Raw genomic sequence first — 25,053 nt, 5'->3', positions numbered from 1 at the left:
TGCTGTGCTGCTGCTTCTGCTGCGGCAGAGCAAGTACCGAGACTTACTACTGCCAATGCATCCACAACATTCCACTGTGAGAATGTAAGAAATACTGCTGCTGCACATACAGTATAACATATGTGACCCTGGACCACAAAACCAGTCTTAAGTCGCTGGGGTATATTTGTAGCAATAGCCAAAAATACATTGTATGGGTCAAAATTATTGATTTTTCTTTTATGCCAAAAATCATTAGGATATTTAGTAAAGATCATACATTAAAACGTAATGTTTGATTAGTAATATGCATTGCTAAGAACTTCATTTGGACAACTTTAAAGGCAATTTTCTCAATATTTAGGTTTTTTTGCAGCCTCAGATTCCAGATTTTCAAATAGTTGCATCATTGCCAAATATTGTCCTAACAAACCATACATAAATGGAAAGCTCATTTATTCAGCTTTCAGATGATGCATAAATCTCAATTTCGAAAAAATTACCCTTATGACTGCTTTTGTGGTCCAGGGTCACATATATGGAATAACCTCCATATATCATACATGAATAACCATGTAGAAGATCTATACAGGTGGAGCTGGGGAAGGTGGAGTGTTTCTGAAGCACACTGCAACTGCTACAGCAAGCACTAGTCATATATTTTAATGTTGAGCAGGCTACCGATACAGGAGAGAACAATCAACTGTGCCATATAATAATGGTGTCATTATGTCAGTTATCTGTGCCTTCTAGAGTTTCATGCAAGAACTTTCTATTTCTGTCATGACAATTCTCAGAGGGTTTGGCATGGTAATGTACATGACAATGTTAATGTGTTTGTGGAATAGATCTTCTACGCTGCTGCTGCTGCAATACCGAGACTTGCTACTGCCAATACATGCACAGCATGCTGCTGTGAGCATGTAAGAAATACTGTAGGAGACATAGAATGGACAACACAAGCCAAAAACAAGAAAAAACACCCTCCAACAAGCAGATCTATCACCAAGACAAATGTACTGCTGCTGCTCTGAAGAGCCATGTGAACCGCACGTATTACTATCTATGTGTGCCTGGTCTACCACGCCGACCGGTTGAACGCTAGTGGCCTATGGTTATGTTTGTCTGGGCTAACTCGCCGACCAGCTTAACACTAGTAGCCTATGACCAGGGGCGTTGCTAGACCTAAAGCTCTACTGGGGCACAGGCCCCCATTACTTTTTCTATCACTTTTTTCCTGAAAGCCTGCAACACAATCCACTGTACAAATTTCCGTTGCTTAAACCACTATTCCTACAGTGCAACAATACTGAGGAAGGTAAACATGTATGTATTTAAGCATATTTAAGTATCTTTAACATACTTATGGCATACACTGCATGGAAATAATAAAAGCAGAATGCATACGTGCAAGAGAAAATTCTCTCTGCTTTTTTTACATTGCACAATGATATTCATATTTTCAAGAATTAGCAATTACAATATTTCAAGAAACCAGTCATTTTATGGCTGCCACTAAAGTAAGAGCATATTTAATCTAGAAAAACACAACAAAACAAAGGTATTCCCCGGTTTCCCAGCCAAATCCAAACAAGGTTGGTTCATTTTTTTATTAAACTGCATTTAAGCATTAAACTGTACTGCCTATAATAGCACATGGTTATCTCAGCCATAGTTACTGCCAACTTTTTATGTAATGTCCTAAATTAGAGCTAGTGAATTAAATATTAATTTCATATCTGAAAGTACAGAACACATAAATGTTTTTCTCAGCAACAATGCAATTCTACAGACTTGACAGGTTTTCCTGAGACTTTTTCCTCTAATGTCTGAGACCTGTCTGGCTGAGGATGCACAGTAGTTTGTTTATCAAGTCTTACCTCCCTCAAACTCATAATCTCTCCTTTCTGCTTCCCTTTCCCTGCTTCGCACAAAAAAAAAATCAAATGTCCATCTACAGGAGCCAATAATGATCGAGTCAAAATAAGATGATTGATAATATTTAGAGACTTACTTTAGTTTGGTCATTTTTACATCAGTGGAATGCGATGGTGTTTTAAAATGAGGAGGCAGTTATATGCTATACAGGTCCTTTTCAAAAAATTAGCATATTGTGATAAAGTTCATTATTTTCTGTAATGTACTGATAAACATTAGACTTTCATATATTTTAGATTCATTACAACACAACTGAAGTAGTTCAAGCCTTTTATTGTTTTAATATTGATGATTTTGGCATACAGCTCATGAAAACCCAAAATTCCTATCTCAAAAAATTAGCATATCATGAAAAGGTTCTCTAAACGAGCTATTAACCTAATCATCTGAATCAACTAATTAACTCTAAACACCTGCAAAAGATTCCTGAGGCTTTTAAAAACTCCCAGCCTGGTTCATTACTCAAAACCGCAATCATGGGTAAGACTGCCGACCTGACTGCTGTCCAGAAGGCCATCATTGACACCCTAAAGCAAGAGGGTAAGACACATAAAGAAATTTCTGAACGAATAGGCTGTTCCCAGAGTGCTGTATCAAGGCACCTCAGTGGGAAGTCTGTGGGAAGGAAAAAGTGTGGCAGAAAACGCAGCACAACGAGAAGAGGTGACCGGACCCTGAGGAAGATTGTGGAGAAGGACCGATTCCAGACCTTGGGGGACCTGCGGAAGCAGTGGACTGAGTCTGGAGTAGAAACATCCAGAGCCACCGTGTACAGGCGTGTGCAGGAAATGGGCTACAGGTGCCGCATTCCCCAGGTCAAGCCTACAGAGAAGCAGCACTGGACTGTTGCTCAGTGGTCCAAAGTACTTTTTTCGGATGAAAGCAAATTTTGCATGTCATTCGGAAATCAAGGTGCCAGAGTCTGGAGGAAGACTGGGGAGAGGGAAATGCCAAAATGCCTGAAGTCCAGTGTCAAGTACCCACAGTCAGTGATGCTGGTGTTGGTCCACTGTGTTTTATCAAGGGCAGGGTCAATGCAGCTAGCTATCAGGAGATTTTGGAGCACTTCATGCTTCCATCTGCTGAAAAGCTTTATGGAGATGAAGATTTCATTTTTCAGCACGACCTGGCACCTGCTCACAGTGCCAAAACCACTGGTAAATGGTTTACTGACCATGGTATTACTGTGCTCAATTGGCCTGCCAACTCTCCAGACCTGAACCCCATAGAGAATCTGTGGGATATTGTGAAGAGAAAGTTGAGAGACGCAAGACCCAACACTCTGGATGAGCTTAAGGCCGCTATCGAAGCATCCTGGGCCTCCATGCCACGCCGCATTGAAGCAGTCATTTCTGCAAAAGGATTCCCGACCAAGTATTGAGTGCATAACTGAACATAATTATTTGAAGATTGACTTTTTTTTGTATTAAAAACACTTTTCTTTTATTGGTCGGATGAAATATGCTAATTTTTTTAGATGAAATATGCTTTAATTTTTCATGAGCTGTATGCCAAAATCATCAATATTAAAACAGTAAAAGGCTTGAACTACTTCAGTTGTGTTGTAATGAATCTAAAATATATGAAAGTCTAATGTTTATCAGTACATTACAGAAAATAATGAACTTTATCACAATATGCTAATTTTTTGAAAAGGACCTGTATATGTATATACAAATTCATGTGCCTGTTACACTTAATGTTTTCGCATATTCTTGGTTAAATAAACATTACATAAAAATAGAAAACAAAAATAATTATATTTTATTAACATTATTTTTATTTTGTTTAATATTATTGTTATTATTATTATTATTATATACTTATAATATTGTTTAAATCATTATTATACATTTCATAGGGTTGTATGCATTTTTACATTTATTGCAAAATAATAACGACAATTTGTAATTTGTAACGACAAAATAATAGTAACAATTTGAACAATATTTTGGAAAGACTTCATTAGTTAGGCTAACATTAGTTAAAACGAACTAAGAATGAACAACACTTCAACAGCATTTATTAATCTTAGTTAGATGCTATTTAAATTCAGGGCCTTATAGGTAATTAGTATCAGTCCTCTGTCGTGTGTGTCATGTGTTCCTGCCTCTTGTGTCCTTATTTGGTTTGTTTCCTGTCCTCGTCTAGTGTGATTATTGGTTAATTCTTGTCTAGCCGTATTTGTTTAATTGTCTGATTTACCTGAGTATATTAGTCCTGTCTGTTCTGTTAGATTTCGTCTGGTCTACTCGTTACCCCCAGTGTTTGATGTCTGTGAGTTTGCATTGTCCTGCCCTGTCTCCAGTAAAGTCTATTGTTTGAGTTTACGTCCTCGTCTGCGTGTCCTTGATCCTCCCTGCTGTGTGCACCGTGACAATTAGCAAGATCTTAAAATGTATACAATGTTTAATAGGGAGCCAGAGCAGTGTTGACAGAACCGGGCTAATGTGGTCATACTTCCTGGTTCAAGTAAGAACTCTAGCTGCTGCATTTTGAGCTGGAGTTTGTTTATTAAATGCGCAGAGCAACCACCCAATAAAGCATTACAATAGCCTCGAGGTCATGAACACATGAATTAATGTTACTGCATTTGACATTGAGAGCATAGGTCGTAATTTAGACATATTTTTAAGATGGAAAAATGCAGTTTTACAAGTGCTAGAAACATGTTTTTCGAAGGAAAGATTGCTATCAAAAAGTATGGTTCCTAGGTTCCTAACTGATGATGAAGAATTTACAGAGCAGCCATCAAGTATTAGACAGTGATCTAGGTTATTACATGCAAAAGTTTTTGGTCCAATAATTAACACCTCTGTTTTGTCAGAATTTAGCAGTAAGAAATTGCTAGTCATCCAGTTTTTGATATCAACTATACATTCCGTTAGTTTTGCAAATTGGTATGTTTCATCAGGTCGCGAATAAATATAGAGCTGAGCTAACATCATGTTTCCTAATGATATCTCCCAAGGGTAACATGTAAAACGTGAAAAGTAAGGGGCCTAGTACTGAGCCTTGAGGTACCCCATACTGCACTTGTGATTGGTATGATACCTCTTCAATTACTGCCACAAATTGATGGCGGTCAGATAAGTACGATTTGAACCATGCTAATGCCAACATAATTTTCTACTCTATTTAAAAGAATGTTGTGGTCGATAGTGTCAAACGCGGCGCTAATATCCAGTAGCACTAACAGAGAGATACAACCACGATGATATGGTCTAAAACCTGACTGGAAATCCTCACATATATAATTTTTTTAAGAAGGAACATAGTTGTGATGATACTACCTTTTCTAATATCTTTGATAAATTAAAAGACTAGTGCAATATTTTTCTCATTAATGACTGTGTTGTTCCATGTAGTTACAGTGTAAATACATCAGTTGCGGGCTGTAAATTAAATTGTTGTTTGCTACCTCCTTGTTCCATGTAGTTACAGGGTAAATGCAACATTAGTGGGCTGTAATTTAAAGCGGTGCTTGTTCCCCCCTTATTCCATGTAGTTACAGGGTAAATACAACAGTTGCGGGCTGTAAATTAAAGTTGTGCTTGTTATCTCCTTGTTCCATGTAGTTACAGTGTAAATACAACATTTGCGGGCTGTAATTTAAAGCGGTGCTTGTTCCCCCTCATTCCATGTAGTTATAGCGTAAGTGGCTACAACAATATAACAACAGTAACAACACAGGCAACAGATAATCAAAGATAAACATTTATTATACCAGTCCAGAGAAAAGCAAAGCAACTCCATACTTATACAGTTTATACAGTTAAACCAAATTCTTTTGAAAAGCTTGTTTAAGATCAAATTTAAGGGTAACACTTTACAATGAGGGTACATGAATAATCATGTACTAATGCCTAACTTAATACTTAATTCATCACATACTTATGATTATTAAAGGAGTTAACTAATTATGAACTAACAAAGAGCTATCCTTAACTACAACTGGAGTCATACGGATTCATGCATGAATAACGGCAGCCTACAACATGTAGTTAGTACATCTGGGATTGGCCGGCCTGGGAGCAGCGCCATTCCTATTTTTTTTTTTTTTTTTGAATGTTTTTGGACACATCTGTTTTGGAAAATGTCAACCAAATAATTTTTCTACACCAACGACGAGGGCTTGGATATTATTGTTCAGGATACACTGTTGGATCAAGCACCTACATTGGAAAACACAGATGCAAGTAAATTGTATTTGGATTTGAGAAAATTAACAGAAAAAGATCTGAAATGACAACTACACTTGATTACTTTATCGGATTATTGGAGAACAGAAAGTATTCCAAGAGGTCTGAGGATAAAGAAATTCCCCTATTTTGGTTTTGATAATGTTGAGTTCAAGCAAAAATGGGAGGCCATCCTCAATAAATGTTCTCTGGACTTGATTTTGCTGTTGATAGACGAGGCTAAGAAGCAAAATTGAATTTTACAGGAAGAAATACAGGATACAAAGATGAAATCTGAACAGCTTGAATCTGAGGAAAAACGATTTCCTTTTTGAGAATAAATTGCAAGATGATATGGCCAAATTATCAACAAAATTAAAACAAATTAAACTGGCAAAATTCAAAAGGGATCAAGATGACTATAGCAGAGGTACTGTTTATGATTGGGGAAGAACACGCTATGGTAAAAAAAAGGAGTGGAAGATCTGTATCTGTCACGAACTCAGCCTCTGTGGCTCCCTCCGATCACCACCAGAGGGAACCCTCACCTGAGTATTAACTCTGTCATTCGGACTTCATTTCCCATCACACCCCGTACCTGAGACTGATTACTGGCACAAGTGTTCCCCATTGACTGGTCTATTTAATCTGCTCCACCCTTGCTCTCATTGCGAAGTCTTGTTCTTGCCATGCAGACATTTCTGAGCGTTTATCCTGTGTTTGATTTCCTGTTGCCGACCTGGACTGTTTACCTGTTTATGAAAGAACTCTGCCTACCTAATCAGACTCTGCCTGCCCTGCTGATCTATTTTGTTATCTGTCTGCCGCCTGCCCAGACCTCTAGCCCGAACTCTGTTTATGATTCTGCTCTGCCTACGTGGTACCTGATGCCTGTGATTGACTTATGCTTGTATGACCATTCTTGTGTGATAATAAAGCTGCACATGGATCTTAAAGACACTGCCTCCTCGTTACAGAAGACTTCGCCAGAAATTGATCCATTTTACCATTTCACCACTGAGGTAACTGCTCAAGCTATGATCTTAACCACGCATCAGCAACAACTTAATCGCCTTACCCTGTTGACCGAAGAAATGTTACAGGCATTGCGGGATCTTCGTCATCAGACACCCGCAGTCCAAACACCTCCCTCAAGCTCACCTCTCCAAGCCCTTACCCCATCTACATCCACCGCCAGTCCTCGACTGACGTTCCCGGATAAGTTTGATGGCTCACCCACGAAGTGTAAGGGCTTCCTATTGCAATGCTCGATGTTTGTTAGTCAACAACCCATTCTATATCCCACCGATGATAGCCGCATCGCATTTGTTTGCTCGCTGCTCACAGGCAGAGCACTGGAGTGGGCCACTGCTGTATGGAGTGATGATCATCCTGTCTTTCCCACTTTCACTGCCTTTATCCTGCGGTTTAAGGAGGTGTTTGAACATCCCGCTGGTGGGAAGGAGGCGGGTGAGCAACTGATTTCACTAAAGCAGGGAGGAAGTTAGGCGGTGGATTATGCCCTCTCCTTTCGCACACTCGCAGCTCAAACAGGATGGCCAGACGATCCGTTGAAACATCACTTTCGCAAGGGTCTGAGTATGGAACTACAGTCTGAATTAGCATGTCGGGATGATGGCAAAACCTTGGATCAGTTCATTGACCTGGCCATTCAGATTGACAATCTTATTCGTTTCCGACGTCAACCTCATTTCTCCTCGGCCCCAGTCGGCACTCCAGTTCCATTCTCTAACTCGGAACCCATGCAGACTCACCTCAGTGAGGAGGAGAGAGAGAGACGCATGCGCAGGAATCTATGTCTGTATTGCGGACTCTCAGGACATATGAGGGCTACCTGTCCCACTCGGCCATCTCGCAACCCCCTGGCGGTGAGTTCTAATTTGAATCCATCCACTGTTCTAGAAATACCAGTCACTCTAAATTTCGACGGGCAGATCACGGAGGCTAAGGCTTTAATAGATTCTGGAGCTGTGGGAAATGTCATTGATGCTAGTTTTGCCAAAGCTCACAACATTCCTCTTTTCCCCTGTGTATCTCATCTGGCAGTGGCAGCGCTAGACGGTCGCCCGCTGGGTTCTGGCCGGGTTCAATTCATCACAGAGGACATCCAATTAAGGGTTGGAGTTCTTTACACCGAATCCATCAGCTTATTTGTTTTCTCATCACCGCAGAATCCAGTCATCCTGGGATTACCCTGGCTAGAGAAACACAATCCTTCAATCTCCTGGTCCGAAAGGCAAATTACTCACTGGTCAGAATCCTGCCGACAGAATTGCCTCCCTTCTACCTCAGCCAAAAAAGTGACATGCACGCACGAATTACCGCTCCTCTCAATTCCCAATCAAGAACTCCTCATTCCATCCTCCATCATCCTCGCACCCATTCAATGGGATATTTTGACGGAAATCACTAATGCCCACAACACTGAACCTCCACCAGCCGAGACTCCACCTAACCTCACATATGTGCCCCAAGCTCTACGACAACGAGTCCTTAGTTTGGTCCATTCAACCCCCAGTTCAGGACATCCAGGTATAACAGCCACACTTCAACTAATGAATAACTGGTTTTGGTGGCCTTCCATTCAACCTGAAACGATCGCCTTCGTCAAGAACTGTGTTACATGCAACATCTCCAAATCACCTCATCAATTGCCTGCTGGTCTGCTCCATCCATTACCCATACCACAACGTCTATGGTCACACATAGCTATCGGTTTCGTGACGGACCTCCCAACCTCACAGGGCCATACCACCATCCTCACCGTCATTGATTGCTTTTCCAAAGCCTGCCGTCTGATCGCTTTACCCAAACTGCCCACAGCCTTCGAGACCGCCGAGTCTCTGTGCAATTACGTCTTCAGGTTTTACGGTCTTCCCGAGGATGTGGTCTCAGATCGAGGTCCCCAATTCACCTCACGAGTATGGACAGCATTCTGTCAGAAACTCAATATCAATGTAAGTCTCACTTCCGGTTATCCAATATCCCCAATCCAATGGCCAAGTGGAACGTCTCAATCAGGAACTCACTCGATTCCTTCGCTCATATTGCCATAGAAACCAGTCCGACTGGAGCCGCTACCTATTCTGGGTCGAATATGCACAAAACTCACTCTCCAAACCTGCTACTGGAATCACTCCCTTCCAATGCACTCTGGGATTCCAACCTCCTCTCTTCCCCTAGTCGGGGGAACCCTCAGAACTCCCTGCAGTCAACTCATGGTTACAGCGAAGTGAGGAGACATGGAATAAGGCTCATACCCATCTCCAGAGAGCAGTTCGTCGTTCCACTGAACAAGCCAATCGTCGCCGATGGATCAATCCCAATTATCAACCTGGTCAGTGGGTCTGGCTGTCTACTCGGGACCTTCGTCTCCGACTACTCTGCAAGAAGCTCAGTCCCAGGTACGTGGATCCATTCAAAATTCCTCAGACAAATAACTCCTGTTTCCTTTCGTTTGGCTCTACCTGCTCATTACCGTATCTCACCCACTTTTCTCCCTGCTCAAACCCGCTGGTGGTCCGAGAGGAGCGGAGGTCCAGGAGGAGGCTGGTGACCAGAGGGCTCCTCCCATGATCATAGATGGCGAGGAGGCATATCAAGTCCGAGAGATTCTGGACTCTCGTCGCCGGGGCAGGATACTTCAGTATCTAGTGGACTAGGAGGGGTACGGCCCGGAGGAACAATCATGGGTCAGTGCGGAGGACATCTTGGACCCTTCTCTTACTGCAGACTTTCATCGAGACCATCCGGATAGGCCGCCCCCCGAGACCCTGTGGAAGATCCCGGCGTCGTTTGCCTCTTCGTGTCAGGAGCCGCTCACAGGGGAGGGGCTCTGTCACGAACTCAGCCTCTGTGGCTCCCTCCGATCACCCCCAGAGGGAACCCTCACCTGAGTATTAACTCTGTCATTCGGACTTCATTTCCCATCACACCCCGTACCTGAGACTGATTACCGGCACAGGTGTTCCCCATTGACTGGTCTATTTAATCTGCTCCACCCTTGCTCTCATTGCGAAGTCTTGTTCTTGCCATGCAGACATTTCTGAGCGTTTATCCCGTGTTTGATTTCCTGTTGCCGACCTGGACTGTTTACACGTTTATGAAAGAACTCTGCCTGCCTAATCTGACTCTGCCTGCCCTGCTTGATCTGTTTTGTTATCTGTCTGCCGCCTGCCCAGACCTCTAGCCCGAACTCTGTTTATGATTCTGCTCTGCCTACGTGGTACCTGATGCCTGTGATTGACTTATGCTTGTATGACCATTCTTGTGTGATAATTAAGCTGCACATGGATCTTAAAGACACTGCCTCCTCGTTACAGTATCATTCAGCTTGCCTAGTACTGATGATGAAACTGATGGAGATAACCAACGTTCTGATGTTTGCAGTCCAACTCAAGAAAATGCTGTGCATAATCCTACTGATTTTTTAGCGTACCATTCCAGGAAGGTACACCAAAAGAGGAAGACGCGAAGGGGCAAGAGGGGATCTGCAACTAAGTTATCAGAGGCCGACCACTCACAGCCAGAAGAGACAACAGCGGTGATTAATATTTCCGATCTTAATCTTTCAGATGATTGTAAATCTGTGCTGTCTAAAGGACTTTCTTTTGCCCCGACTTATTCGGGTAACAGGTTTCAAACTAAGATAGATCTTTTTAGATTTTACCGTAATTTACATCTGAAAGTGTGACATCATCATAAATCAAGTTCAGTAGTCACTCCTAATGTTAAAGATTCTGAAATATTAAGTTCTTTTCAGCCAAAGTCCACTTTTTGCCCTATTAATCGTTGTCATGTATATGTACATGTGAATATATTGTGTGCCTTCTGGGTATCTGTTGTTATCATGGCCATTAGGGGGCGGGGTGAAGTTGGTGGCAGAATAAAAAGTTACGCTGGCATCCGAGCACGAGGTGTTTGAGGTCCTTTATTAAACAACATAAAACATAACATGGTGTCAGAAGTTACGGCATAAAAGTTTACAGTAACAATGGCACAACTGCAGCCGTCGCCGCCGTTAAACTTGCACGGAAATCTCTCGCAAACGGGATAGCCAAAACATCCGAGAAGGTGCAGTGTGCAACGTTTCTACATGTAGCAGGAGAAGAGACTTTTAAAGTCTGCAACACATTTCACTTCACAGAGGAGGAAAAAGACAAAATACAGGTACTAAAGGACAAATTTAAATACTTCTGTGAACCTCGTAAAAGCTTACCGTACATCAGACATGTGTTCTTCACGCGCTCGCAGGGACTCTCAGAAACGATTGATGCTTATGTCACAGACCTGAAAAACAAAGCAAAAGACTGTGAGTTCGGGGATCTGCATGACTCATTAATTCGTGATAGAGTTGTATGTGGCATAAAGGACGATCAATTAAGAGGTAGACTGCTGAGAGAGGTAGATCTCTCTCTCGATAAAGCCAATGATATCTGCAGGGCCAGTGAGATTACATCAAGTCAGATGAAAGCGCTGAATGAAGAAACGGAGGTGCACAGAATAAAAACAGTGAAGCCAAAGAAACGAGAGGGCAAATCAGATCAGAGCGTGCTGACAAAAAAGGAATGCAGAAAATGCGGCAACAAACACGAGTACAGAAATTGTCCTGCCTTTGGGAAAACATGCAAGAACTGTCAAAAGAAAAACCACTTCGCCAAAATGTGCATGTTAAAGGGCCAAGCGAGTAACAGTAGAAAAATGCACACTATTGAACAGAGCGAAATGTTCATTGGAACAGTACAACAAGAGCAGGTCAAGAACTTTAAATCTACTACATCTCAAAATTAAAATTAAGATGACTGGACTGAAACGCTCAAAATAAATAAGAGAAATGTCAAGGTCAAACTTGATACTGATGCAAAATTAATGTGTTCTCAGAAAGTACATACAAAACACTAAACATCACGGGAAGGTTGCAAAAATCTAGTTGCAAGTTAGTGGCTTACTCAGGCCACAAAATGGAGCCAAAAGGGCAAGAGAAAACAATCTGAAATTAAACAAATTCAAAATCAGAATGACGGAAATTAAATACATTGGACATATCCTCAGTGCCCAGGGACTAAAGCCAGATGAGGAAAAGATCAGAGCAGTAACTTAACTACCAAAAAAGCTCCGATGAGACTTTAAAGAATGCTTCTACGTCTGCAAAGGTAAAATCTCAATGTGATGTACAAACCTGGCAAAGAATTATATATTGCTGATGCTCTGAGTCGTGAGAATCTGTTGGGAGAAGAATTGGAGGTGAATTGGGTGGTGTCACAACTTCCCATTTTAAAAAACAATACAAAAAAAAAAACACTGGAAGTTTTCAAGAAAGCCACAGCAGAGGATGCTGAGATGCAAGCATTAAGAAACGCTGTCAGAGATGGCTGGTCAAAAGATAGATCTGCACTACCAAGATCAATTCAACTCTACTGGACGTTCAGAGAGGAAATCAGCTATGCTGATGGCCTGTTTTTTAAGGTCAATAAGATAATTGTTCCACAGCAGCTCAGACAAGAAATGCTCAGTAAAATACACGAGTCTCACCTCGGAATTGTGAAGTGTAAAGCAAGGGGAAGAGACATTATGTATTGGCCAAATATTGCGACACAAATTGAAGAGACAGTGTACAAATGCGTGGTCTGTAATGAGAATAAGAATAACAACCAGAGAGAACCACTGCTACCACATGAGTTACCTGGACGACCATGAGAGAAAATTGGCACAAGTATTTTTTTTATCATAGTGGGTCTACATTTCTTTTGTGTGTGGATTACTTTTCAAAGTATCCTGAAATTAGAAAGCTTGTAAATACTACAAGCCGAGGAGTGATTCTTGAAATTAAATCATTTTTTTCAAGGCATGGAATTCCTGATGTTGTAGTATCTGACAACGGACCTCAATATGCAAGTGCAGATTTTGCTAGTTTCGCAGAGGAGTGGAACTTCAACCATGTAACATCCAGTCCTGGTTATGCACAATCTAATGGTCAAGCAGAAAGGACTGTGCAAACAGTAAAGACTCTGTTAAAAAAATCTCAAAGTAACAACAGTGACCCATATGTTGCACTACTTGAGTACCGCAACACGCCAGTCGAAGGGATAGGTTTGTCCCCTGCACAGCTGTTGATGGGGTGTCGTCTCAGGACAAAGCTGCCAACATCATCTGCACTGCTTATATCGGATGCCACGAAACAAGTACAAAGGAAGCTCAACGAACGGCAGCGTAAGCAAAAGTTTTATTATGACAGGCAGACAAAGCTCTTACCGGATCTGCAACCTGGAGAAAAGATCAGAATGCAGAGAGGAGAGTCTTGGCAACCTGCTGTAGTCCAATGGAGACATGAGCATCCCAGATCCTTTGTGGTCAAAACCCCAGATGGTAACCTGTTCAGAGGAAATCGCAAACATCTGAGGAAAAAAAAAGAAACTGACAATTCAGTATTTGACAAGAGTATGGTCATGGAGACAAGTGGCCAGCAAGAGGCTGAACAGTTACAAAAATATGTTTCTGATACTCACGACAAAAAAAAAAAACGGAATCTCAAATAGAGGAAAACTCTCATGAAGTCCAAGAGCATTCATACCGTACTAGATCTGGGAGAGTACTGAGAGTTCCCGGAAAGATACAGAGACTGAGTTTCAAGTTACAAGGTTCTGAGTGTTTAAAGTTTTGGCAAGTAATACATTCAGAGAACATATTGGTCTATCAGTTTATCACTTTGTTGTTAGAGTAAAAGTTTTTGTTTGATTGTTTACAAACTACATGTAATGCTCTGTTTAAAAAAAAAAATAAAAGAAGAAGAGGGATGTCATGTATGTGTACATGTGAATATATTGTGTGCCTTCGGGGCATCTGTAGTTATCATGGACATTAGGGGGCGGGGTGAAGTTGGTGGTAGAATAAAAAGAGTTACGCTGGCATCCGAGCACGAGGTGTTTGAGGTCCTTTATTAAACAACATAAAACATCCCATACTGAATACATTTACCAAAAAAGTGTCTTTTGAGGTGGAAAGAGTTTTTCAGACCAAAGGAACTCGTCAGTATAACCTTACAAAGAGGCAAAAAGATGCATTATCTACCAGAGATGATAATGATGATAAATAAAAAGGTGCTGATAAAGGAGGTGCGGTATGTGTATGGAGTAAGGATAAATATATACTGGAAGCAAAGCAACAATTGAACAATACGTCTTACTATTCCTTGCTATCTTCTAATCCATTGGACAATATGAAAATAATTTGTAATGAGATGTTGATTGAGGCAAGAAACGAAAACTGGATTTCACAGAAGGAATATGTCTGGTAGTCCGCAACCCAGTGTTACCAGTGTTCTATATGTTACCTAAGATTCACAAAGATTTGTTTAACCCACCAGGAAGACCAATTATCAGTGGGAATGGATCTATTGCTACCGATATTGAAATACATAGATTTTTTTTATCAAACCTTTTGTGATGGAATTGCCATTTTATATCCAAGATACTATGCAAGTTTTAAAGAAAATAGTGACTATTAAAAATATTGGGGATTGCTTTATGTTGACAATGCATGTGGAATCTCTTTACAGCAACATAGTCCATGATGAAGGTCTGGAATCTTTGAGGCATTATCTAAAATCACGATCAAAAGACGTTTTGCCTCCTAGTGAGTAAAGAATGGACTTTACAAAATAATGTTTTTCTGTTTGAAGACTGCCTGTATAGACAAGAAAAAGGTACTGCAATGGGGGCGAGTTTTGCCCCAAATTATGCAAACTTATTTCTTGGTTTATGGGAAGAAAGATTTGTGTACACCACCAAGAATGTTTTTATAAACAAGATCATTTGGTGGGGGCGCTATATAGATGTCACAGAATGGCCCGTCTTCCCCGTCACTCATCACTATCACCTGTTTATTTCCAATCATCACCGGCACCTGCACCTCATTATCACCAGCCACATAAAAGCACTTCCCTCAGCTCACTAGATCGTCCGATCTTGAAGTGACGTGACAAGCACTGCAAAGTCCGATATCCGGATTGCTACATGGACCGTCTCTGCTTCCCATAAGCTGAGTATATCTACCTGCAAATAACTTACCTGTCCTTACTTACCTTCTGCCTTGTCCTCTTCCAGTCCTCCTCCTCGTCTGTCCCCGGTGGCTTTGTTGAATCCTCGGATGTCTCTGCCTCTCTGACGCTGCCAAACTCCAGGATCTGTCAAGACCGAGAGACTGATTGTGATTGACATTCCTATTACTTTAACCTCACGAATTAACACTCACCAAGTCCGAAGAATCCGCACGATTGCTATTTGCTGTTCACCCTGTAAATAAACACCTTGTGATTTCACTTACCTCTGTGTCCGACCCGTTCCGTTACAATAGATGACATAATTGATTTTTTTTTTTTTTGCGGGTAGTGAGAAAGAGTTACTGGATTTCCATGCTTATATCAATTCAAGTAATGCAAATTTGAGATTTAATTTGGAATATGACAAGAATGAAATAATTTTTTTGGATTTAACCATCAGAAAGGATGCACAAGGCAATCTTCATACTTCTGTTTATAGGAAATCTACAGATCGAAACACCATTTTACATGGAGAAAGCTTTCATTCCCCGTGGATAATTAAGAATTTTGTAATTTTCTGTATGGTCAATTTCAGAGATTGAGACGGTTATTCAGATGAGGATTTTGAAGTGCAATTGACTACTATGACTCAGTGGTTTCAACAAAGAGGATACAGTTTATCAACTTTAAAAGAAGCTCATGGGAAAGTCCTGTCACTGAGGAGGTTTTCTTTTACTGTCTTAAAAGACAGACGTCGAAAACATGGGTATCAAAGCATTGGTGTGGACAAAATAAAAAAGACATAAATCGTCCCACCTTTCACTTAAAATGACGTATCAACTGTATTTAAGTCATTTACCTAACTATTGTTTAGAGACATACGAAAAAGAAACGCGTATCTGCGTATGTACTGTGAAATGCGTAGCTTCAAGCGTAATAGAAAAGTTTGAAGTGAAATAGTCTTATGTAGCTAACAGAAAGACACAAACGCCCGTTTTTCATGCTCGGTTTGTCTTGTGAACGCACATCGTAGACAGACCAGAAAGATGTCCTTTAGTGTTGTTTAGTCTTAAGCAGTGTCATGTAGAAGGACTGTCATTTAATTGTTGTTGTATTTCTTTTGAGAATTTAACCCTGTTAACCCGAATTACAGAATAATGCAATATCGCAAAAAGATCAGACAAATCTGAACATAAAACACAGGATTTCATTTTTTTTAGTGCTGTAAATCGATTAAAAAAATTAACTAATTAATCACACATTTTTCGAAAATTAATCGTGATTAATCACGCTTAACCCCACCTAACATTCAAGTTTTTAAATAAACAATCTTCAAATGTACAATGTACAAACAACATAAAGACAGTATATTTTTAATATTTATTTAATGGTATCTTTTTCATGATTGAAGGCCAGCATCACTGATATCAGTACTACTGATGTCTCTATAAAAAAATGTTTGCCCCCTGAATATTTAACCATTGACTGTAGCCATTCAGCATTACAGTATAATTGAGAGCTATCAATTTTAACATTTATTAGACTTAACGTCTAATTTAAGTGAACTTAAAACAATCTTCACATGAACCCATTATAATAAATGACATATTTAGCTAGCTGTGCCCTTCAGCAGAAATATACAGAAAATGAATCCTTACCAAACACTAAATTCTAAATTAAATATAGATGAACCCCTTAAAACTATAAAAGTTATTGATTTCCTCTTTTTTTTTTCTTTTGTTCTTGGATTAATAGACATCACAGCAGCTGGTTATTATTATTTGCCTGCTATTGCTTTAAAAGCTGCTGCTGCTGAAGGTGATGGGGATCTGACATGCATCTTATTTTCTCACAAATCTCTTTACATTTTCTGACTCAGGTCTGAAAGTCTCAACTATTGAGCGGATAAGTTGAATTGGGTATTTTAGATAAGGGAGACAGTGCTAGGGTGCCTCAGGACAGTTTTTAAAACCATTTCAGAGACATGTACTTAAATGTGACGCATATATAACATAGGCTATTGCATGCATGCACACAGTTTAAGGCAGCTTTAAACGCCTTTTTGGAAACTTCATGCCTTAACTGACGGCATAACTACGACATTGCATGCACGTAGTTTCGCTGTATGATATGAAATGATATAGGCTACAGCGCGCACCGGCACCTATGTGCGTGTATTTGAAGAGTGTGCGCTACGAGCACAGTATCTTTTACGCGCTTGTTTGACTCGCGTCTGGCGTGGAGGCGACGTATAGAGCACGTGTCTGAAACTTCTTCCGTTTGATGTGGTCATAAAAACATTCTGCATCTAAATAAACGCAATCCTTTGCAAGAAAAAAAGAGACAGAGGCAGCAGTTGCGAATGGGGAGTCCAAACCTAGCCCCGCCCCTGCGTTAATTGCATTAAATATTTTTAACGCGTTAATCTGAAAATAATTAATAGCATGCGTTAACGCGCTAATTTTGACACCACTAATTTTTTTACTTAGAGAATTTGTTCAAATGTTATCAATTAATTGAACTCTTGCAGGTTTATGATTGAATAAGAGGAAAATAACAACTAGAATAAAGAATTTCGCGAAAATCTGTAGTAAGGGTATCAAATTTCTCGAACCCGGTATGTTATTGTGACGAAGAATAATAATTTTGTCCTCCCTCCCGATCCATCTCAGCTATCGTTGAGGTTTTGTCTGTCTGTCGGTCTGTTGGTCGTGTTTTTGATTGAATGTACAGAATGTGTTAGATCGACGCACAAACTATATGCGTGATGGATATTTATGTGTTTTGAACATATTTTCAAGCTCGGTATAAGTATGTTTCTCTTTGAGAACTTGTTGGTAATTTACACGTCGGAAACTTGCAGACAACGTTCTGTTTGACAGCATTTGATTTTAACCGTTTTCATAAGAGGAATGTATTGAAGCTGTTGTTTAACAAGTTTGAAATGTTTTAATGTTTCTGTTTAACTGTATTACATTCGGCATGCTGTAAATAAAGCTCGTAGTAGGTTATTATTTTGATTATTAATTCTGTGTTAACAAACAGTGCGTACTTTAGTGGTTCTTTGTGCGATTTCATAATAAAAGCGTCAAAATTGTTAACAGACTATTACCTTTTATATTAAAACTTAATAAAAACATTAAGTAACGCGCAGTTGTGTAAGACACGTACCAAAACATCACGTTAATATGTTATCCGCCCTTTCACACGCATTTTCATCACAGCGAGACGACTTAATGAGACAATGAATCAGATCTTTGAACCAAATCACTGAACCGAACTGTGGGAAAGAATCGTTTCGCAGAAATTAATCGGGCTACGCATCGCTAACAGAGATCACAAAAAGGGTTTGTATCATCACAACACGGAAGGTGCGTATACTTCACAAAAAGTGTGTAAATGCGTGTCTTTTTTTATATAGGGCATCTGAGCGCCCGTATAATCAAAAGTCCGACGATTTAGAGCGCTGTCACGCACAAGCATTTTGGGATATGAATCCCCGACGGCCATGTTTGTAGTCTGAGGCATATGCTGGGTATTGTAGTTCGCTGACCTGAAAGGCCGCAACGTTTGAATGAGGTATTAGTTACACACGTTCAATTTAACATCTTTGTGAAAACAAAAACAAAAAGAACTGTTAAAACGTATTTAGCCTAAACAAATATATATATATATATATATATATATAAAAATACGATATACTTATGGTAAAACAGACTCGACGTGTATATGTCGAAACGGAGCACCCGTTGTTGCGTTATTTCGTGAAATAGCGTTAGGATCTGGTTGTGTTCTTATATTTTTCTAATTTCATCATAAACTATAAGCAAGACCTTGTAATAATATGTTGAACATCTGATAAGTCGGTCGATATCACATCCGGAGTTTACTGCGGTGCTATTTTCTGCAGCGGTTGTAGGCTACTTGTTGTTAGAATGCTTCAAATCGCTTCCAGACTTGTTTTATGAGCGTTCCCTTGTTTGTTAAACTAGTCGTAAGCGACATTGTTAACATTTTTAGAGTTAAACAGGTTAATGAGCTCTTTCCTCATCTATAGTATAACTCCGTTATAGGGTTTTAGCTACAGCTGAATGATAAAACAAAGTTAAGAATATTGTTGGCAATTTGCGGCTGACCGGGAAAGCTGTGTGTGTGTGTGTGTGTGTACATGTTTATGTGGTTTATGAGGACACAAATTTGTGTAATGACGTGGGTATGACAGAGGTATTACAATATGAAGGTGGTTTATGAGGACACTGCCTATGTCCCCGTAATTCAAAAGGCTTAAAAAACATACTAAATGGTGTTTTTTTGAAGATCTAAAAATGCACAAAGTCTCTTGTGAGGGCTAAGTTTAGGTGTAGGGTTGGTGTAGGGCAATAGCGCACACAGTTTGTTCAGTATAAAAACCATTACGCCTATGGAGAGTCCCCATAAACCACAAAAACCAACATGTGTGTGTGCGTGAGACAGTTTGAATACAAAAATGTTTCAGATAAAGACGGGATTAACTACAACCATCCTAAATTAGAAACACAACACTATACGGTTTTCCCCCAAAACCGGTTGTTCAACACATTTAAAAAAGTCGTAAGAAAGTTTATTGTGTTTTGAAGAGAAAGTCAGATACGGTATATAAATTAAATCTTTTATTATTGATTGATATGATAGAATCACGCTGAATTTATGAGGTTATGTATTAATACTGTTTTGTGTATTCATCGGTTACTGTATACATGTACGAGAGAAATGCATACACACAATTGTTTTATAAAGCTTTTAGTCTGTCATTACAAATATCTTAAAGAGAAAAGCCTTTCACACAATCTATTTTCATTTGTCTCAGGATTCTGTTACACAAAAACCACTTGAGCGTGGACACAAATCCTACGTGAAAGCTAAAAAGATGACTTTTTAAACTATTTTACAGACACTTAACACCTTAACACATCTGTATCAGTAAGATATCATCATAAACCACCAGACACGTCAGGTTGTGGTGTGATAAGATGGACATATCAAATATTTGCATGTTTCTTATATCAGTTATTTGATCAAATCTTAGTCAAATAAACCTATATAGACCAGTTGTTTTTATTTTAATAAAACATTATACTGTGAACAAATGCTACATTTAAACTCTGCGGTTAATAATACCAATACTGAGAAAGAAAGTCTAATCTGTTGTAAAGATTCTGAGAAGCATTTGTGGCACCTTATACTTTTGTTGCAGACAACCTTAAGTAATTTTCAGTCTAATATAGGTCAAATTCATAAAGAAAAATCTCTGTAAGAGTCTTGCGTTAATCAGAGGATCATTTGACTGCTTCTAATCCTTGCTTTAGAACATTGTGGTTTTAGGTTTGAAAGATCTAAAAACTTATTTGTTAAAACAAAAGTTATATCATTGTTTAATCATGCTTGTAGAGATGAAAACATAAATACACATCATAATAGTCTAAATGTTTAACTGTATAGGGTTTGTTTTAGTGTATGTGTGTGTGTGTGTGTGTGTTTTTTTTTTGTTTTTATGTGAGTGTTTGTGTTTTATTATACTATTTTTAACAGTAATATTGAACTTTGCTTATGTTTTACACACTAAAGTTTAATTTAAAGACAATAGACATCATGACTTACTTTAGGGACACACAAAGTGTTTAAAACTTTTTAAACATGTTAAAACTGTAGGTGTAATTATTTACGGAGAAGTTTTAAGTGAAATGTATATTTGTTCTTTTACAGTACACATACTATCTACAGTCTAGATTAAAATGAAAACATTTCTTAAATAACAACAAAAAGTAAAAACAACATATACGATTTTGCTCGTATTTAAAATTTAGCATACTCAGATTTGTGTGTGTGTGTTTTCTTTATCTATCTAATTCCAACCTTCTTTATCTATCTAATTTAGGTCCAATTCCTAAAGAAAAATCTCTGTAAGTGTCTTGCGTTACTCAGAGGATCGTTTGACTGCTTCTAATCCTTGCTCTAGTCTAAAGGATCATGATTTTAGGTTTGAAAGATCTAAAAACTTATTTTTTAAAACAAAAGTTATATCATTGCTTAATCATGCTGCTTTTCATCACCTTGTAAAGATACCCAGCGTGATTCTAAACGTTCTTTAAAAAAGGTTTGTATGAGACATCATAAAAGTTTAAATATTTAACTGTATGGTTGTTTATGTGGATGTTTACGTGTAGATGTGTTGAGTGTTTGTGTGTGTGTGTGTGTGTGTGTGTGTGTTTGTGTTGATGGTTGAAAAATATATGAGTGAAAAAAAGAAATAAAACTAGGTAAAATGAAGTAAATTAAAGAATGTTTTCCTACAGCATAAATCGTCTTATTAAAACAATCACCTGTATTTATTTAAGTTTGTGGTTATCACCTTCTTCTTTGACTATCTCATCACATCCTGAACGTTAGTTTAAAGCCACATTTGAATAGATTATAAATACATTATAAATACTCAATTCTCAACTATACCTAACTTCACCAGATATGTGTCATAAAAAGGTTCAATAGGGCACACATCCTTTGACCGGTCAGCGAACTTTTGCCTAAACCTTCGACAGAGGTGCACAGACACACGCGCAGGTGCACGTCATAAAATGGTTAACACGGATGCCCTTTGATCGCTGAACATGTTAGAAAGACGATCGGTTTTGATCAATGAACCACGTTCTAACAAAGTTTACGACGCCAGATCCCTCAAAAACTCATTAGATTGCAAATGAGTCGAACCCCAGAAACTTTAGATATTTTACAACGAGTCTGTTGATCAGATAAGACCGTTTCGCTGGTCACAGGTCCGGCCTCGCAGCGTACTTTCTCATTTGGTCGCTCTGCGTGAGCCAAAACATTTACATTTCGTAAGATGTTGTAGAAAAAAGTTTACCCCTCTAATTATGACTGAAAATCCAAAACATTTGCTATCATTTCAGTTTCTTCTCGCACATGTGTATTTTAACCGACACAGAACACTAGAAGTTTTAAGATTGAAAAAATCAAAGAGTAAATAAATAAGACAAAACAAATAATGTTTTCCTGCGGGTTAGAGTTGAATGTTTAAAAGAAAACTTGTGTAACCTAATTTTTAAGTCTGGGTTATATAGTACGATAGACGTCTTAAGCTTGACAAAAATCAAAAGCCTATTAAAGGAATTATGGGACTTAAATAAAATAAGACAAACAAACATTTTTCCTGCGGGGGCGTTTGTTTAGCAGAAAACTTGTGTAACCTTTAAAGTGAAAAGCTTTAAGATGAATACTGAATGGTTTCATTAATTGAGAAACGATAAAGGTTTATTAAAAATAACTTAAAAACTTTACTTTGTTTAATTTTTATAACAATTAAACCTTCGTGTCGGCCTCTCCTTACAGTGTTAGAGGGGGGTGTTAGTGGGTGTGGTCTGACCACAGCGGTCGTAAACTCATTCTGAGTCTGACACAGAAGCGAGAGGTTATCTGACGGACGCTGCGTAAAATAGTCTGTTCTTTTAATTTTCTAAGTTGGGACAAAAGCTAGCTTTTAAATTGTAATGTCAGAAGATTTTTACAGGTATCTTATACTGTTGTTTAACGGTCTGTTATTTTTTATTTCACACCACGGTAAGAGAAGTCGTCTCTATATTATTTAACTTTGTATCTGTTATAAACTCAAACTTTTTTAAAAAAGCAAGACATAGATTTTGATAAATATATCTTATTGTTTTAACTAATGTGTCCGATTCTTTTTTTGTTTTTGATGGAGCGCGCTCACTTCTTCTATTTAACTTTGTCAAACTAGCTAGTTTTAAATTCTAATGATAGAAAAACTAGCGTATCTAATGCTTTTTTGTTTTAGTTTTTCATAAAATTGTTTTAACAACACTAGCGCGTCTTGACTTGTAGGGAAAACAGGCGTACCATGGTAAGATAAAAACAATTCTATATTATTTAACTTCGTATCTGTTAAAAATTTAAACTTTTTAAAAACCACAACATAGATTTTGATAAATATATATTATTGTTTTAGATAAACGAACGTGCACGCCTCTTCTTCTATTTAACTTTGTCAAAAAGTTTTAAATTCTAATGATAGGAAAAATTAGCGCATTGTTTAACTAACATGTCATTGCTTTTTTGTTTTAGTTTCTACGTGTTTCCTGTTTTAACAACACTAGTCTCGACTTGTAGGGAAATAAACAGTCTTTGTACGTTTTATGTACATGTTTGATGATTTTTTCTTGATATGTATGTGAAAACACTTTAATAAAAATATCCCTTTACCCCATTTAACACAGTTTCATCATTTAAAGTTTAAAGCACATAACATTGGCCCCACACACACACAAACACATTGTCATAAATTCCTTAAGTTCACTATAGGGTGAATAACAGATGGCCGCTTAGACGGGGGCTGGGGGGTGTACAAAACAGGTGTCCAGTTATGGGAGGGGGGTGGAATTTTTATGAGGGTAATAAAATCAATCATTTTGACACAATGTATACTACCATCTCTCTGTTAATAAATCCCAGTATAAGAAAAACGTGTCCTAATGAAACCATTTCACTCTCTGATAGATTATCCCTGGAGGAAGTCATATGTGGCTCTGAGCTCTAATCTGATCAAGTGGCTGTATCTTCCAGACTACACCATGATTCCCAACGCCAACTTCATTCTCTGTGACTTACTCCATCACACCACATTGAATCAGCATATCTGCCGAGAAGAATGTGTGTATCACTCTCATTTTCTAATTTATTTTCAATCAGATGACTGTCTGCTGTTGCTGGTAGCATCTCTGCAGTGGCAGGTCTTTGAGGACGAAAATCAGGCCTGTGTGAGACTCCTGGCAGGAGAGAATGTAGAGATCAGCAGAAATCTGGATCCACAAACACTCAACCAGTACACTCCTGTCAACAACTTTCTTCATTGCCGGTATGTGTTAGTTTTTCATTAGTGTACATTTTCATAATAATAATAATCATCATCATCATCATCATCATCATTTGCCAGCCAGTGACAACATTTTTGACCATTTTAACAAATATTTCATGGCCCACAGAATATTTGATGATTATCTTAACATACAATATGTGACCCTGGACCACAAAACCAGTCTTAAGTCGCATGGGTATATTTGTAGCAATGACCATCAAGACATTGTTTGGGTCAAAATTATAGATTTTTTTAGCCAAAAATCATTAGGATAATAAGTAAAGATCATGTTCCATAAAGATATTTTGTAAATTTCCTACCGTAAATATATCAAAACTTAATTTTTAATTAGTAATATGCATTGCTAAGAACTTCATTTGGCAAATTGAATGGCGATTTTCTCAATATTTAGAGTTATTTGCATCCTCAGATTCCAGATTTTCAAATAGTTGTATCTCAGCCAAATATTGTCCTATACTGTAAATCCTTGCTGTAGCGAAATGGCCAAATTCTGACAGTAACATACCATTTTCTATAAAAAAAAAAAACAGTACATTACAATACATTCTGTAGAAAACAATGCATTCTGGGCAACCTTTGCCATTTTTGAGACAGCAGCCTACAGGAATATACTGTGAATTAACAGCTCAAAGTCGACACTCAGAGGCTGTGTTCAAAAGAACACCCTATACCCTCATTCACTATTCCCTACATTAGTTTACTTGACCGAGTGATCAAAAGGAAGTGAGTGAATTCTGATGAACACCTGATGATAACAAGCAGAATCACTGAAGAACAGAGAAACAAGCAGAAACACAAGAACAACAACAACAACTGACTTCCAGCTTCAGCTTTAAGACACTTTCACAGAGTGTGAAACCAGTTTAGTTTTACTGAAAGTTATAACATTTATAACATCTAATTATAATAGTTTGTAGTTACCATTATGGGGGTCAGTGTTTGTTTGCTTTAGT

The 25,053-nt window shown here is 38.6% G+C and overlaps 1 protein-coding gene across 1 annotated transcript in view; it reads left to right on the top strand.

Moving 5' to 3' along the window:
* The window catches only part of LOC306875608 (piezo-type mechanosensitive ion channel component 2), a gene marked incomplete at both ends in the record, with an annotated part of 550,584 nt that overhangs the window by 231,177 nt on the left and 294,354 nt on the right, over positions 1 to 25,053 (top strand). The window contains 2 exon segments of the mRNA XM_079426295.1: positions 23,722 to 23,823; positions 23,914 to 24,079. Of these exon segments, the coding sequence (XP_079282421.1) occupies positions 23,722 to 23,823; positions 23,914 to 24,079 (268 nt within the window).

Source organism: Barbus barbus (genome assembly GCF_936440315.1).
Source record: "Barbus barbus genome assembly, chromosome: 10".
NCBI classification, from domain to species: Eukaryota; Metazoa; Chordata; class Actinopteri; order Cypriniformes; family Cyprinidae; genus Barbus; species Barbus barbus.
This window is presented reverse-complemented; position numbering and strand designations above follow the sequence as displayed.